A 15,328-nucleotide genomic window follows, 5' to 3' on the forward strand; every position below is an offset into this window, starting at 1 on the left:
ATTTTATTTTTTACATTTTCATTGTCCCATACACTATCAACGACACCTTCGTATCTCACATATGTCGATTACCCAACACTTTTAGCGGGATGTAGTGTATAACATTGGTGTCGGCGTATAACATCCATTCAAACTGATAAGCAAAATTATAAATATTATTATTTATGAATTTTTTTATGAATTATTGCGTCATTAATATATGTTCGAAAGAATAGGTAATTAACATCGGCTTCCAACCGTTGATCTAAACATAGCCTAAAATCTTTTAAAACCTCGGTAATCCCACGTAGCTCTGCCCATGGTTCCACCTGTACAACCGATATGCTAGTCGAAATGTATAATAATAAAATTTATTATATAAACTATGTATTTTTTAATAAATGATGTTTACCTCGTCACCAACGGGAATATATATGAGTCGGTTATCTTGGGACTTAAAAAAGTAGTCACCACTAGACCCACAACTGCAGTAAGAACAGACAACCACCGATTGATGCCGCACTCAGTAGGATGGCTCGACACATCTCCTAGTATAACATGGACAATACAGAAGATCCTCAACTTAGTTTCTCACAGTCATTGATGCCCACTAAATGTAATAGCCACTTTGTGTGCAACAAATTTTGAGATTTGTCGGGCATTAAAATGTCCCGATTAACCTCTTGATGTATGCTCAGGTGTATTGTTGTACCACACCATTTGTTTGGTCTTTAGGGAGCTCGTTGAAGTTATCCTTTAACCAGTTTATTAATATCCGAGCACCTTTAAACTTGTCTGGGACCTTCCCCAACAATGATTGATAGAGGGTCACTTTGTTCGAAATGATCCAAAATTCCGTGATGACTGACTCATAATTGTCAGCCCGAGTTGTAGTGCTATGCCTTCGAGTGTGATTATACACTCGTTGCATGGAAGGTGGAAAGTATGTGTCTCAGGCCCCTATTTTTTCACCAACACGCTCATTAGTCGCAAATCAAGTTTGCAGCCCACGACATGTGAGACGCATGTAAGAATCCAGCTGCTTGTAAGAGGTCACAAATTTTAAGAATCACAGATTTTTCTATATTATGGATGAAACCCTTCAAAACACGATCATCTGCTTATTTACACAATTTTTTTAACATTATTGAAATTAACAAAATTTAAATTTCGGTCTTACCATTACTAATTGGGTGGCGAAAATATGTTTGTCGTTGAAGGGGATTGGGGAGACAGCTATTCGTGAGTAATTGATTTAAAAGAAAAAAAAATGAAATAATTAAAACAAAAAATATTTTAAAATAAAAATGTCAAAAATTATAAAAAGAGACTTGAGAGACTTGAGAGGGTTTGAGAGAATTGAGAAAATTAAGAGAAGGATAAAAATGAAAAAAAAAATATGAGAGGTATTTATAAAGTAAAAAAAAGTTACCATTGGTTAAGGTTTTAATCTTCTTCTTTTTTTATTGTTAGCAGCAACGTTTAAAAAATTGTTAAGATCTGACCGTTAAGTAAAAAATGCATCTAATTGAATGGATTTTTCAACAAAATCGGTCTATATCCCTAATTAAATTTAAGGCTAGCGTAAAACCTAAATTTAAAAATAAAAAGGCCGAAAAAATGCTGTTTAGAATATATTCTCGCTTTAAAAAATAAAAAGAAAAAGAAAATTAAAAACAGTGAGTAAATCTATTTAAAAAAGAAAAGAAAAAGGTTGTTAGATTAGAGATTGTGACAGGATCATAAAGGACACCTAGCCTGGCCTAAAAGAAATGTAAAGACAAAACGTTGTCCAATGTCTTTGTCTGTCTGGCTCAAAGAGAAGGCACGTGTATAAATCTAATCACATCGTTGAAACAAAGGGGACATCATGCACGGCAACCCATATCAACGGCCGCCATCCTTTATCATCTATTAACCACGAAAAATGAAGGAATTTATTCCCTTTTTTTTGGCCCTAATTAATTGTAGTTTTGAAAATTTTATTGTTTGACCACACCTCCTTTGTACTTTTCTTACAATCAACTGAACTAGATTGAGACACCTTGATTTTTCTTACCCACCATATAAACTTCATTAGCTGACACAACTAGATTTTAGAATAAATGGGGGAGTTTTTATTTTATTTTATTTTTTTAAAGATTTGATTCCACTGGAGAAAAATTTCCATAAAATTATTAAGATTAAATCCATAATTTTCAAACAATAAAAGCACCCTTGTTTTTGTTCAAAAGAAAATGAAATCGGTTTAGCAGTTGCCAAAAAATTGTTGATAGCAATAATTTCATGCATACAAAGTTGCAATATGAACACCTTCTACTTATCAGTGACTAAAATGGATGACTTTTCTTTTTATAAATATAATTCCATTCCTCGTTTTCACATGGTGAACAGCAAATGGGATTTGTCCATAACAATCTTCTTCAACTTCTGCCATTTTATCCTCAACACCACCAAGATTCTTAGAATCAAATCTCCTTTTACACATATTCAATACGCAACTCAAACCAAATTGCAATGAACTTGGTACCAATATATATAGATAAAAATATATAACAAGCCAAATCAACAATGTTTGCAATTCCTTCAGCACAAGTGAGCTTGGAATGATGCATAACTTCAACTACTTGACAGATGTAAGTCTAAAGCGCTCTTCCAGGTAGTCCGATGCTTTTATGGGTGGGAATCTGCATGTAACCATCAAAACGTATCAACTCTGTCACTGATCATAAACATATACCCAATTCATGTTGCTCTGATTTAATAGTTTTCTTTAAGTATTCATATTTGGACATTGCTATGGGGATATAACCATTCAAGGACCTTCCGGTTGTGGGAAAAAGAACATAGAAAAAATCAAAACATACCAGAGTCTTGAGCAATATAGCAGGAAATATAAAAGAGCAAGAGAAGGTAGGTCTGACTCTTCTTTCTGTTGTAGTTTAACAGAACACCAGTTGAATCGATGTTCTATTTGATAGGTTGTTTTAACTTTAATCAAATCATAAAAATAGAAATCACCGGTTGAATCAATACCTTGGCGGGCAAGCCTCACTGCAACAGCTTTCCAAACATTCCACGATACAGTCTTTACCAGGATCCATGAAGAATGCCACCTGAAATGTTTGCAAAATAATTATAGAATAGAAAGTCCCCCCTCTTCAATTGAAGAGGTATAGAATAAACAATGTGCAATGACTGGTGAACACATTTCAATCTTTTGCACCCTCATCAAATAATCAGATTATGAACAGATAATATCATTCAACATGAAGATTTCGAAATCAAAAGGACATTCAACAAACTGTTCCTATTTCCTAACATAGTTGAACTTTCCAAAAAAATGGAACTGTTCTGCATAAACAGCAAAAGGGTGAATCATTACGGAGTAACGTTCTTGTCTAGGTGGCAGCACTCTATGCAGTGTTGACCTGCAAATGCATGACACAGTATTAGAGATACAAAGAAGCTGACATTATTGTTTTACAAGCCCTCCAAGAAAAGCATTGAAAGCTTTGCGATAACAAACAACCTGAACAAACAATTGGTCCACCTCTCCATCATGTCCCCAATGTTAACAATGAATGCCCTACAGGTTCACATCCAATTTAGGTACTTTTGTTTTAATGATGATATGTACAATCTGCCATCACTAATACTCACCCACTTATGCTTGGCACATCCTCCCAAACCTGTGGTTGTTTGGATTTCTCCCTGCAAATCTGCTTTTAGAAAGGTGAAACTGATGTTGGGTCGAAATAAAAAATTTGAGGTTCGCATGTTTTTAACAAGGAACATACCTGAAGCCCCGGAACACCATCCGTCATCAGAAGAGTGATCATTCCATAATCTGAATGAGCAGAAGCACCATATATTTCTTCACTTGAAGAGTCCGAGTCCCCTAACATCAAAATTAAGAGGCACATCATCTTTTCTATCTATATATTTCTTCACTCCAATGGAAAGCTTTAGATACAAGTGCTCCATAAAAACTTCATATCAATCAAAGATTTCAACAAATATAAAGAAGCCAAGTAGTGCTACCATACCTGAGCCTGGATAATGTAATAAACGAATAACTCCTACTTGTTCATTAAGGGCACCCACTTTCCAGAAGAAGTCTTCATCTAATTTAAGGGACAGGGCAATTAAGGAGAGTAATTTAGTCCCAGCAGACCTAAGGAAGCAAATGTAGCACCACTTAAACCTTTCACAGGTGGCTGACTGTCATTGTATAGTTTTCCAAGCAAGATAGAGTTGAATTCAGAACTTCAAAGTAAGTTATGAACTGGGATGACAAAGGAATCTATAAAAAGGTTGAGTATATCTATAAATTTATAATAGAAACTCTTTGCAGAAACCATAAATACCAATATGTGAACTAATAGCAGGGACTCACAGCACTTTTTGATGATAAGTCTCCATTGCGCTTCTCCAAGATGGTAGATCTTCTGCAATTTCCAAGACAAAACGACATCTTGAGTATAACTCAATTAAACTTCTTATATGAAGAAACTACTACAAGATGTTTTGTATAATAAGATAATCATACATACCTTCTAAAGGCCATTGATTGAGGCCATCAGCTAGTGGACCAAGATAGAAAGTTTCTTTAGAGTCACCTGTTGTTCAAGCAATCGAAAGTGATCAATCTGACCTCAAATGATCTTTACAGTAAACCAGAAAGGAATTAGGAAAGAAAAATTTCGCTACTGAAATGGGTGTATTGGAAAATCTTGAATAAACCCTCTAGCATCTCAAATCAAAGTCGTTGATAAATAGTCATTGAACATGCAACTTAGGAAGAATGTTAAACATTAAAAAAAGGAAAAGGAAAAGGGAAGTTTAAATAATTAAAATAGATAGAAATACCTTTGGTAGTTAAAGTAGTATCAAGTTTTTCAGCATAAAGTGCTGTATAACCTCTGTGATTCTTGATAGCTAACTTCATCTTCTCTTCAATTGGGAATGAAAAGAAGTTGCTACTCTGCTCAAAAACTTTCTTAACCAATTCTTCATCGACCCCATGATTCACGAGGTAAAAGAAACCGTGGTCAATGCATGCCTGCTAAAAACCCATAAGTTTAAAAGCTTTTTTTTCTTTTGGAAAGAGTTACAAATTGCATGCAAAAGAGATTGCTTTGGTTCTAAAACCAGTGTCTTTATATTACAATCAATAGACCCGAACTGAAACTGCCTAAAGATTGAATATTGGCAAAGTAAAAGGGTAAAGAAGAAATAAAAAGACGAACCTTACGGATAGAGTTGGCGGTGGAGAAGCGATCTGGTGAGGCCAAGTCAATGATCGGAAGTTGAAGGGCGTTAGACATTTTTCTTTGTTTCGTGGTTTCTGCTGTTCACTTCGCTTTGAAATTCAATCCTGTACCCCAATTTGGTCCATTTTATTCTTATTTTTTATTTTTAAATATAACTGTTAAATCAATTGAAAATGACAATTTTTTTATATGTATTATGTCAAAACATTAATATCGCATTCATAGTTTTTAGATTTTGATACGTAATCAATCTGATTACATTATGAATTTTAATCTATTTATTTCGGGCTTAATTAAATAAATTATTAAAAATTATAAAATTTAATAAATATTAAAAATAAAAAATCAGTCGAATTACTAGTTGAATCAATTTAACAGTAAATTCAATAAATTCAGTGAATCAGCAAGTCAGACTTTTTATTATGAATTAATACCTTAAGTGACTCCAAATTTGATTAGTTAAGCCAATCTAGTTCTTCAAGCTCTTTTTTTTTCTTCTCTTGTCGATTCAAATTAGAATCACTCACTAATGGTTGACTAAAATTTTAATGTACTTTTTATACACTTTTTAAAAATAAATCGTAAAATTGGATAACTCGAATAAATCTATTTCTATTTGTTCCCACCCCAAAATTTGCAGGGCCTCACCCCAAAAATAAAAAATTATTCATTAAAGTCTTTTAGAAAATTTAAATTAGTAAAAGTAAAATTATACTCTATCCCTTTAAAAATTATAAAAAATTAATTTAATCCTTTAAAAAATAATAAATATATAAATTGTTAAAAGTTAAAATTTAATTTTAGTCCCGACTAAAAAAATTCTCTGACTTCACCCGTAATCAACACCATCACTTTTAATCTAATCATTATTTCAACATGCATCGTTTGTAATCTCATATTAGTATTCCACTTCACATAACTTATTTTGTTTACTTTACAATTTAATCATTATTTCTATTACTTTAATATACTAATTTGATTTCATGCATAATATTTACACAAACATATTTAATCCAACTATTTAACATACTCTGTACGAAAATAAAATAAAATCAAGTAAAATTCTTAAACTACTTACCTTGTATCTTTAATCTTATCACTTTCGTCCCTTTAAATTTTAATTTTTTACTTCTAAAATAGTATTCTATCTCTCTAATATTTTTAGAGATTGTTACAGGATCATAAAGGACACCTAGCCTGGCCTAAAAGAAATGTAAACACAAAACGTTGTCCAATGTCTTTGTCTGTCTGGCTCAAAGAGAAGGCACGTGTACAAATCTAATCACATCGTTGAAACAAAGGGGCCATCATCACGGCAACCCATATCAACGGCCGCCATCCTTTATCATCTATTAACCACGAAAAATGAAGGAATTTAATTCCATTTTTTGGTCCTAATTAATTGTAGTTTTGAAAATTTTATTGTTTGACCACACTTCCTTTATACTTTTCTTACAATCAACTGAACTAGATTGAGACACCTTGATTTTTCTTACCTACCATATAAACTTCATTAGCTGACACAACTAGATTTTAGAATAAATGGGGGAGTTTTTATTTTATTTTATTTTTTTAAAGATTTGATTCCACTGGAGAAAAATTTCCATAAAATTATTAAGATTAAATCCATAATTTTCAAATAATAAAAGCACCCTTGTTTTTGTTCAAAAGAAATGAATTTGGTTTAGCAGTTGCCAAAAAATTGTTGATAGCAATAATTTCATGCATACAAAGTTGCAATATGAACACCTTCTACTTATCAGTGACTAAAATGGATGACTTTTCTTTTTATAAATATAATTCCATTCCTCGTTTTCACATGGTGAACAGCAAATGGGATTTGTCCATAACAATCTTCTTCAACTTCTGCCATTTTATCCTCAACACCACCAAGATTCTTAGAATCAAATCTCCTTTTACACATATTCAATACGCAACTCAAACCAAATTGCAATGAACTTGGTACCAATATATATAGATAAAAATATATAACAAGCCAAATCAACAATGTTTGCAATTCCTTCAGCACAAGTGAGCTTGGAATGATGCATAACTTCAACTACTTGACATATGTAAGTCTAAAGCGCTCTTCCAGGTAGTCCGATGCTTTTATGGGTGGGAATCTGCATGTAACCATCAAAACGTATCAACTCTGTCACTGATCATAAACATATACCCAATTCATGTTGCTCTGATTTAATATTTTTCTTTAAGGATTCATATTTGGACATTGTTATGGGGATATAACCATTCAAGGACCTTCCGGTTGTGGGAAAAAGAACATAGAAAAAATCAAAACATACCAGAGTCTGTGCAATATAGCAGGAAATATAAAAGAGCAAGAGAAGGTAGGTCTTACTCTTCTTTCTGTTGTAGTTAACAAAACACCAGTTGAATCGATGTTCTATTTGATAGGTTGTTTTAACTTTAATTGAATCATAAAAATAGAAATCACCAGTTGAATCAATACCTTGGCGGGCAAGCCTCACTGCAACAGCTTTCCAAACATTCCACGATACAGTCTTTACCAGGATCCATGAAGAATGCCACCTGAAATGTTTGCAAAACAATTATAGAATAGAGAGTCCCCCCTCTTCAGTTGAAGAGGTATAGAATAAACAATGTGCAATGACTGGTGAATAAATTTCAATCTTTTGCACCCTCATCAAATAATCAGTTTATGAACAGATAATATCATTTGACATGAAGATTTCGAAGTGGAAAGGACATTCAACAAACTGCTCCTATTTCCTAACATAATTGAACTTTCCAAAAAAATGGAACTGTTATGCATAAACAGCAAAAGGGTGAATCATTACGGAGTAACGTTCTTGTCTAGGTGGCAGCACTCTATGCAGTGTTGACCTGCAAATGCATGACACAGAATTAGAGATACAAAGAAGCTGACGTTATTGTTTTACAAGCCCTCCAAGAAAAGCATTGAAAGCTTTGCGATAACAAACAACCTGAACAAACAATTGGTCCACCTCTCCATCATGTCCCCAATGTTAACAACGAATGCCCTACAGGTTCACATCCAATGTTCAGTACTTTTGTTTCAATGATGATATGTACAATCTGCCATCACTAATACTCACCCACTTATGCTTGGCACATCCTCCCAAACCTGAGGTTGTTTGGATTTCTCCCTGCAAATCTGCTTTCAGAAAGGTGAAACAGATGTTGGGTCGAAATAAAAAATTTAAGGTTTGCATGTTTTTAACAAGGAACATACCTGAAGCCCCGGAACACCATCCGTCATCAGAAGAGTGATCATTCCATAATCTGAATGAGCAGAAGCACCATATATTTCTTCACTTGAAGAGTCCAAGTCCCCTAACATCAGCATTAAGTGGCACATCATCTTTTCTATCTAAATATTTCTTCACTCCAATGGAAAGCTTTAGATACAAGTGCTCCATAAAAACTTCACATCAATCAAAGACTTCAACAAATATAAAGAAGCCAAGTAGTGTTACCATACCTGAGCCTGGATAATGTAATAAACGAATAAATCCTAATGGTTCATTAAGGGCACCCACTTTCCCAAAGAAATTTTCATCTAATTTAAGGGACAGGGCAATTAAGGAGAGTAATTTAGTCCCAGCAGACCTGAGGAAGCAAATGTAGCACCACTTAAACCTTTCACAGGTAGCTGAATCTCATTGTATAGTTTTCCAAGCAAGATAGAGTTGAATTCAGAACTTAAAAGTAAGTTATGAACTGGGATGACAAAGGAATATATAAAAAGGTTGAGTATATCTATAAATTTATAATAGAAACTCTTTGCAGAAACCATAAATACCAATATGTGAATTAATAGCAGGGACTCACAGCACTTTTTGATGATAAGTCTCCATTGTGCTTCTCCAAGACGGTAGATCTTCTGCAATTTCCAAGACAAAACGACATCTTGAGTATAACTCAATTAAACTTGTTATATGAAGAAACTACTACATGTTTTGTATAATAAGATAACCATACATACCTTCTAAAGGCCATTGATTGAGGCCATCAGCTAGTGGACCAACATAGAAAGTTTCTTTAGAGTCACCTGTTGTTCAAGCAATCGAAAGTGATCAATCTGACCTCAAATCTTTACAGAAAACCAGAAGGAATTTGGAAAGAAATTTAACGCTACCGAAATGGGTGTATTGGAGAATCTTGAAAAAACGTATTAGCATCTCAAATCAAACTCGTTGATATAGTCATTGAACATGCAACTTAAGAAGAATGTTAAACATTAAAAAAGGAAAAGGAAAAGGGAAGTTCAAATAATTAAAATAGATAGAAATACCTTTGGTAGTTAAAGTAGTATCAAGTTTTTCAGCATAAAGTGCTGTATAGCCTCTGTGATTCTTGATAGCTAACTTCATCTTCTCTTCAATTGGGAATGAAAAGAAGTTGCTACTCTGCTCAAAAACTTTCTTAATCAATTCTTCATCGACCCCATGATTCACGAGGTAAAAGAAACCGTAGTCAATACATGCCTGCTTAAAACCCGTAAGTTTAAAATCTTTTTTTTTTCTTTTGGAAAGAGTTACAAATTGCATGCAAAAGAGATTGCTTTGGTTCTAAAACCAGTGTCTTTATATTACAATCAATAGACCCGAACTGAAACTGCCTAAAGATTGAATATTGGTAAAGCAAAAGGGTAAAGAAGAAATAAAAAGACGAACCTTACCGATAGAGTTGGCGGTGGAGAAGCGATCTGGTGAGGCCAAGTCAATGATCGGAAGTTGAAGGGCGTTAGACATTTTTCTTTGTTTCGTGGTTTCTGCTGTTCACTTCGCTTTGAAATTCAATCCTGTACTCCAATTTGGTCCATTTTTATTCTTTTTTTTTATTTTTTATTTTTTAAATATAACTGTTAAATCAAATGAAAAATGACAAATTTTTATACGTATTATGTCAAAACACTAATATCGCATTCAAAGTTTTTAGATCTGATTACGTAATCAATCTGATTGGATTATTAATTTTAATCTATTTATTTCGGGCTTAATTAAATAAATTATTAAAAATTATAAAAATTTAAAGAATATTAAAATGAAAAATCAGTCCAATTGTTAGATAGATCAATTCTTTGAATCAATTCAACAATACATTCAATAAATTCATACTAATTCGTGGATTAACAAGCCAAACTTTTTATTATGAATTAATACTTTAAGTGACTCCCAATTTGATTAGTTAAACCAATCTGGTTCTTGAAGCTCCTATTCTTTTTTTTTTTTCCTTCTTTTATCGATTCAAATTATAACTACTCACTAATGGTTGACCAAAATTATTGTTGTGCGGAAGCGTGTACAAGAGTAAAATTATTGTACTAAAAAATCACACTAAAATTATTGTACTAAAAAATCATACTAAGTTTAATTTCCAAGAAAGAGAGGTAGATCATAAGAATCGCTTAAATACTAGGTCTTTTCTAGCCAGAATATCCATCTATCGTAATTTAATAGTACAATAAATCACTACAATCATATTTACAAAATATGCAAAATAATACAATAAAGAACGCTAGAATTTTAACGAGGTTCAGCAAATTTTGCTTACGTCATCGGGCATTACCAAATATATTTCACTCCAAAATACAAGTGAAGATTTACAAAGAGAGAGAAAAATGCCTTAAGTAAATAATGGTAAATGTAGGTTGATAAAAAATGACAAATGGTTAGGCTTATTTACAGTGGAGGTACAGGGAGCAACTAGCAAAGTCACTATACAATTAGAGACTAAAATTTGCAATTATCTCATGTCAAATCTCAATCCCACTCTTGGTGCCTTAAATCTCATATTTCTAGTGCCAATATTTTGTTACCCATATCTTTGTCTTTCCAAAGTATGGATGATTGCCAATAATTTTAATGTAAGATTCTTAATTTATACTTTCCATACATTTCTGTAAAGATAAAACGCGAAATTGGACAACCCAAATAAATCCACTTTTATTTCTTCCCACCACTTATAAATTCAACTCCAAACCAAAAAATTCAAACTGTACAATTTTTGAGATAAGATTTTTTTTAATCATTTCCCTGTCAACATCTTAATTTTCAGACAGTAAAAGTACCCAAAACATAACTTCTTCACTAATGATTGGCAAAAGAGCTTTGACTACCAATATCAACACCAGTGGTGTATCTAGGGGGCTGGCAGAGGCCTCACCCCCAAAAATAGAAAATTATTTATTTAAATCTTTTGGAAAATTTAAATTAATAAATGTAAAATTATACTTTGCCCCCTTAAAAATTATAAAAAATTGATTTAATCATTTAAAAATGATAAAAATATATACTATTAAAAATTAAATTTTAATTTTGGTCCTTACTAAAACATTTTCTGGCTTCACCCGTAATCAACACCATCACTTTTGATCTAATCATTATTTCAACATGCATCGTTTGTAACCTCATATTAATATTCCACTTCACATAACTTATTTTGTTTACTTTACAATTTGATCATTCTTCCTACTACTTTAATATACTAATTTGATTTCATGCATAATATTTGCACAAACATATTTAATCCAACTATTTAACATACTCTATACTGGAAATAAAATCAAATCAAGTAAAATTCTTGAACCGCTACCTTATATCTTTTAATCTCTTCACTTTCTTCACTTTAAATTCCAATTTCTTGCTTCCAAGATAGTATTCTAACTCTCTAGTATTTCTACTTTACTTCTTCTTTTGAGTGGTTATGAAAAATTTTAACTGAATTAAGTGAAAAAGTGAGATTTCATGGAGAATGACTAAATTGCAAAGAAAGCAAAGTTTTCTTTCCTTCTCCTCTTCCACGAACGTAATATGCATGGGGAAAGATGACTGCCTTTCTCCCTTCTTATACAAATATTAAATTAATAAAATATTAATAAATATTTAAATAAATTTTTTATAAAATATTATTTTATCCATTAAATAACACCAACATAATTATTAGACTCTTCTCTCTTGTTAATTGACTATTTTGTCCTTTATGATTTTTAAAATTTCATTTTGAATAATCACTTAATTTAGTAAAATTATGATTTATTCTTTCCTAATTCTTCACTTATTCAATTTGGTCCTTATTCATCCATTTTCCTTATTTTAAGGACCTTCCACTCTTAATATATTTACACTATTAACCCTTTAAATTTTTATATTTACACTTTAACCCTTTAAATTCTAAGTATTTATATTTGGGTCACAAAACTTTTCATATGTTTATGATTTAGTCCCCACTTTAAATTAATGCATCATTCTCCATCAAAATTTTCTTTGACATTAGCTAAATTTTCACTTTTTATAACGTTTATTTCTTTATTCCTTTATTTTACTTTATCGAGGACAAATTCTCGATTTTTTCACTATTTCTATAATTAAACAATTTTCGAAGCGTTACATTCTCTTCTTTTTTTTTTTTTTTCTTCTCTTATCAATTTAAATTATAACCACTCACGACCAAAATTCTAATGTAAGGTTCTTAATTTACACTTTCCATACACTCCTACAAAGATAAAATGTGAAATTGGGAAATCCAAATTTTTGAGAATAAGTCTACTCTTACTTCTTCTCACTACTTATTAATATTGAAAAGGAATTTTTAGTGTTATTATATTTATTGATTGATTAAAGATTCAACTCCAAATTAAAAAATTCAAACAGTTGAATGTTTGAGCTGGGTTTTTTTTTTATCATTTCCATGTCATCTCGATTTTCAAACAGTAAAAGAGATTTGGCTATTAATATCAACTTGTTTAACAATTATTTAGGTATCAAATAGTGCATTTTAATAGTTAAAAGCAGTCTTTGAGCCTTAGTCCGAGCACTACGTTAAAACGAACCGGAACATGGAAAAAAATAAAATTTGGAGCCACTACCACAATTTGATGAATTTTTGTAACTTTGAGTTGGTGAGCAGCAAATGGGTTTATCTTCAACGATTGCCATATCATCCTCCACAACATCTGTCACACCCAAATTTTGGACCTTTAAAGTTAGGTGTTAGTATACCTTTGTAATTTGGTTTAAACCGAGTAATGATTTTTTTTATGATGTTAAAATTTGGATTGTAACGGGATTGGGAAGGTCTTCGTAGAACACCTTTTATATACATTTATTTAAATTATAAACTTATTCCGAAGATATTTAATATATTTCATTTCACAATGAGGAAGCTAAAAAAGGGAGGATATATGTTGGTTTTAAAATTTGATTTAATTCTGTAATTTTCTTTTATAGATTTAGGGTGAATTTGAATGAGTTGTATGTTTATTTATGGTTAGTGTGAAAACAATAGTGGTGGTGATATTAAATATTTTAGCAATGTAAGACAAAAAGTAAACTAAACGTATTGCATCGCACCACGCTCAATAACTCATCCAAACTCACCTGTACTAGATGTGAGGATAAGGAATTGAGCTCAATGCTCAATAACTCATCCAAACTCACCCGTACTAGATGTGAGGATAAGGAATTGAGCTCAATGCTCATTGAACTACATGGTGGGAGCTTGTTTATCTAACGGTTATAGATAGTAAAAATTTTAGAAGGGGGGGGTTGGATGGGTAATAATGACAGAGGTTAGCAGTGGGATTGCTTAGATATGACTAAATACATTATAATCATAAAAAATAGTTTAATTAGGCTAGTGGAAGTGGGTGACCGGCTATTTCAATTAATGTTGGCCAAATTGTTTCTTTTGACTTGAAGCTATCTTTAATTTTATTTAACGTGTAGGGGAGAATTGTGAGTGGGAGTGGGTGGCGGACTAATAAATAATAAATTTAATATATTTTAATATTATTTTTAATGTGTTTTTGGATGAATATTTATGCAAATCGGTGAATTTGATGCTCCTAATCCTTTTAATTTATGTTCTTATATTTAGGTGAGCATTTGTGAGTAGAAGGAGCAAAAATAAGAGAAAAAGAGCAGATTTCAGGAGCCACATGGGCTAGACACATGCCTATGTGTTAGCCCATGCCGATTTTGCACATTGCTTCCCAAACACGTGAAAAAACACAATTTTTAGGCTTTCTGAGCATTCTAAAGTCTATAAATGCCAAATATAAGAATAGATATTGGAGCCATCAGAGAAGATCGAAAAAAACACTCGAAGACCATTTGGAGCCAACTCTAAAGCAGATTTCTATCAAGATCGAAGATCTCCTTTTAATTTCTTTTGAAATTTTTATGAGTTTCTTTGTTTTTATGGTTTTTCTAACTTTGAGATATTTTTATTCAAGATTATGAACTAATTCCCTAGATATATACTTAGGGAAGATGAAATCTATGATGAAATCTATTATTTATTTTTTATTTTATGCAATAAATACTTGATTCTTGTTCTTAATTATGTATGTCTATCCCTTGTTTTAATATTTCTGGGATATTAATTCATGTTTAATGTGCTTAAATCAGTGGAAGAAAAGCCCCTGTTTAAGAGTAGATCTAGCATAATTGAGTGGAGTTGCATGCAATCCTAGAAATAGGATGACATAAATCTACTGGATTAGAATAAAATCTAATAGGGGAATCCATACATCGAGTTAATGCGACGATAGGGGTTTTAATTAGAAAGAAATTTCAATTATCAACCTAGAGTCGGTTGTTCTTACTCTCAAAAGAGATATTAACATAATTTAGGGATCGTTTAATTCAGATTCAAAATAATAGGTGAAGTTTAGTGAGTATTGTCTCTCTCATTGGTTATCTTCAATTATTTTTCCTATTTCATCTCTGTTGAGTTCTTAGTAAATTAGTTTAGTAATTTTAGTTTAAAGCACATCACTTCAATTTATTAGCTAAATAATTAGAAAACGATAATTACTAATACTTTTAGTTCTCGTAGATACGATATCACAACTCACCGTAGTTATATTATTGTTCGATAGGTGTGCTTGTCTTTGTCGTAAATTTTAGTTAGCATGGAAAACACACATCACAGACAAATCAAGGGAGAAAGAAATAAGTAAGAAATGTTTTTTTGGGTGGTTAATATGGAGGAACTAAGGTATGTTTGGGTACATGGTGGGAGAAATTAAGTGATTAGAGTATTCAAGTAAAGTTTCAAGCATG

At 31.9% G+C, this 15,328-nt stretch overlaps 2 protein-coding genes across 6 annotated transcripts; both read right to left on the bottom strand.

The window, feature by feature from the left end:
- Positions 1-2,299: 2,299 nt before the first annotated feature.
- On the bottom strand, positions 2,300-5,374 carry LOC108465861 (2-oxoglutarate-Fe(II) type oxidoreductase hxnY-like). 3 transcript variants are annotated; one of them, XM_053018456.1, is made up of 11 exons: positions 5,232-5,374; positions 4,852-5,044; positions 4,536-4,601; positions 4,379-4,430; positions 4,029-4,156; positions 3,780-3,880; positions 3,643-3,701; positions 3,512-3,568; positions 3,365-3,410; positions 3,016-3,095; positions 2,300-2,666 (listed from the first exon to the last, which is right to left on the bottom strand). In XM_053018456.1, exons 1-11 carry the CDS (start codon positions 5,307-5,309, stop codon positions 2,603-2,605), a joined length of 924 nt encoding a protein of 307 aa, XP_052874416.1. In that variant the 5' UTR covers positions 5,310-5,374; the 3' UTR covers positions 2,300-2,602. The 3 variants fall into 3 exon arrangements, with proteins under 3 accessions (XP_052874416.1, XP_052874415.1, XP_052874417.1); XM_053018455.1 differs by having other exon boundaries at positions 4,852-5,047; XM_053018457.1 differs by lacking the exon at positions 2,300-2,666 and having other exon boundaries at positions 3,009-3,095; positions 4,852-5,047.
- Positions 5,375-7,011: 1,637 nt separating this feature from the next.
- On the bottom strand, positions 7,012-10,135 carry LOC108467936 (2-oxoglutarate-Fe(II) type oxidoreductase hxnY-like). Of its 3 annotated transcripts, none has more exons than XM_053018427.1 (11): positions 9,940-10,135; positions 9,553-9,693; positions 9,244-9,309; positions 9,090-9,141; positions 8,740-8,867; positions 8,491-8,591; positions 8,354-8,412; positions 8,222-8,278; positions 8,075-8,120; positions 7,726-7,805; positions 7,012-7,378 (listed from the first exon to the last, which is right to left on the bottom strand). In XM_053018427.1, the coding sequence occupies exons 1-11, from the start codon at positions 10,010-10,012 to the stop codon at positions 7,315-7,317; spliced, it is 867 nt and encodes a 288-aa protein (XP_052874387.1). In that variant the 5' UTR covers positions 10,013-10,135; the 3' UTR covers positions 7,012-7,314. The 3 variants fall into 3 exon arrangements, with proteins under 3 accessions (XP_052874387.1, XP_017624254.1, XP_017624253.1); XM_017768765.2 differs by having other exon boundaries at positions 9,553-9,667; positions 9,935-10,132; XM_017768764.2 differs by having other exon boundaries at positions 9,553-9,745; positions 9,935-10,130.
- Positions 10,136-15,328: the final 5,193 nt, after the last annotated feature.

This window comes from Gossypium arboreum, chromosome 8 (genome assembly GCF_025698485.1).
Source record: "Gossypium arboreum isolate Shixiya-1 chromosome 8, ASM2569848v2, whole genome shotgun sequence".
Lineage (NCBI taxonomy): Eukaryota > Viridiplantae > Streptophyta > Magnoliopsida > Malvales > Malvaceae > Gossypium > Gossypium arboreum.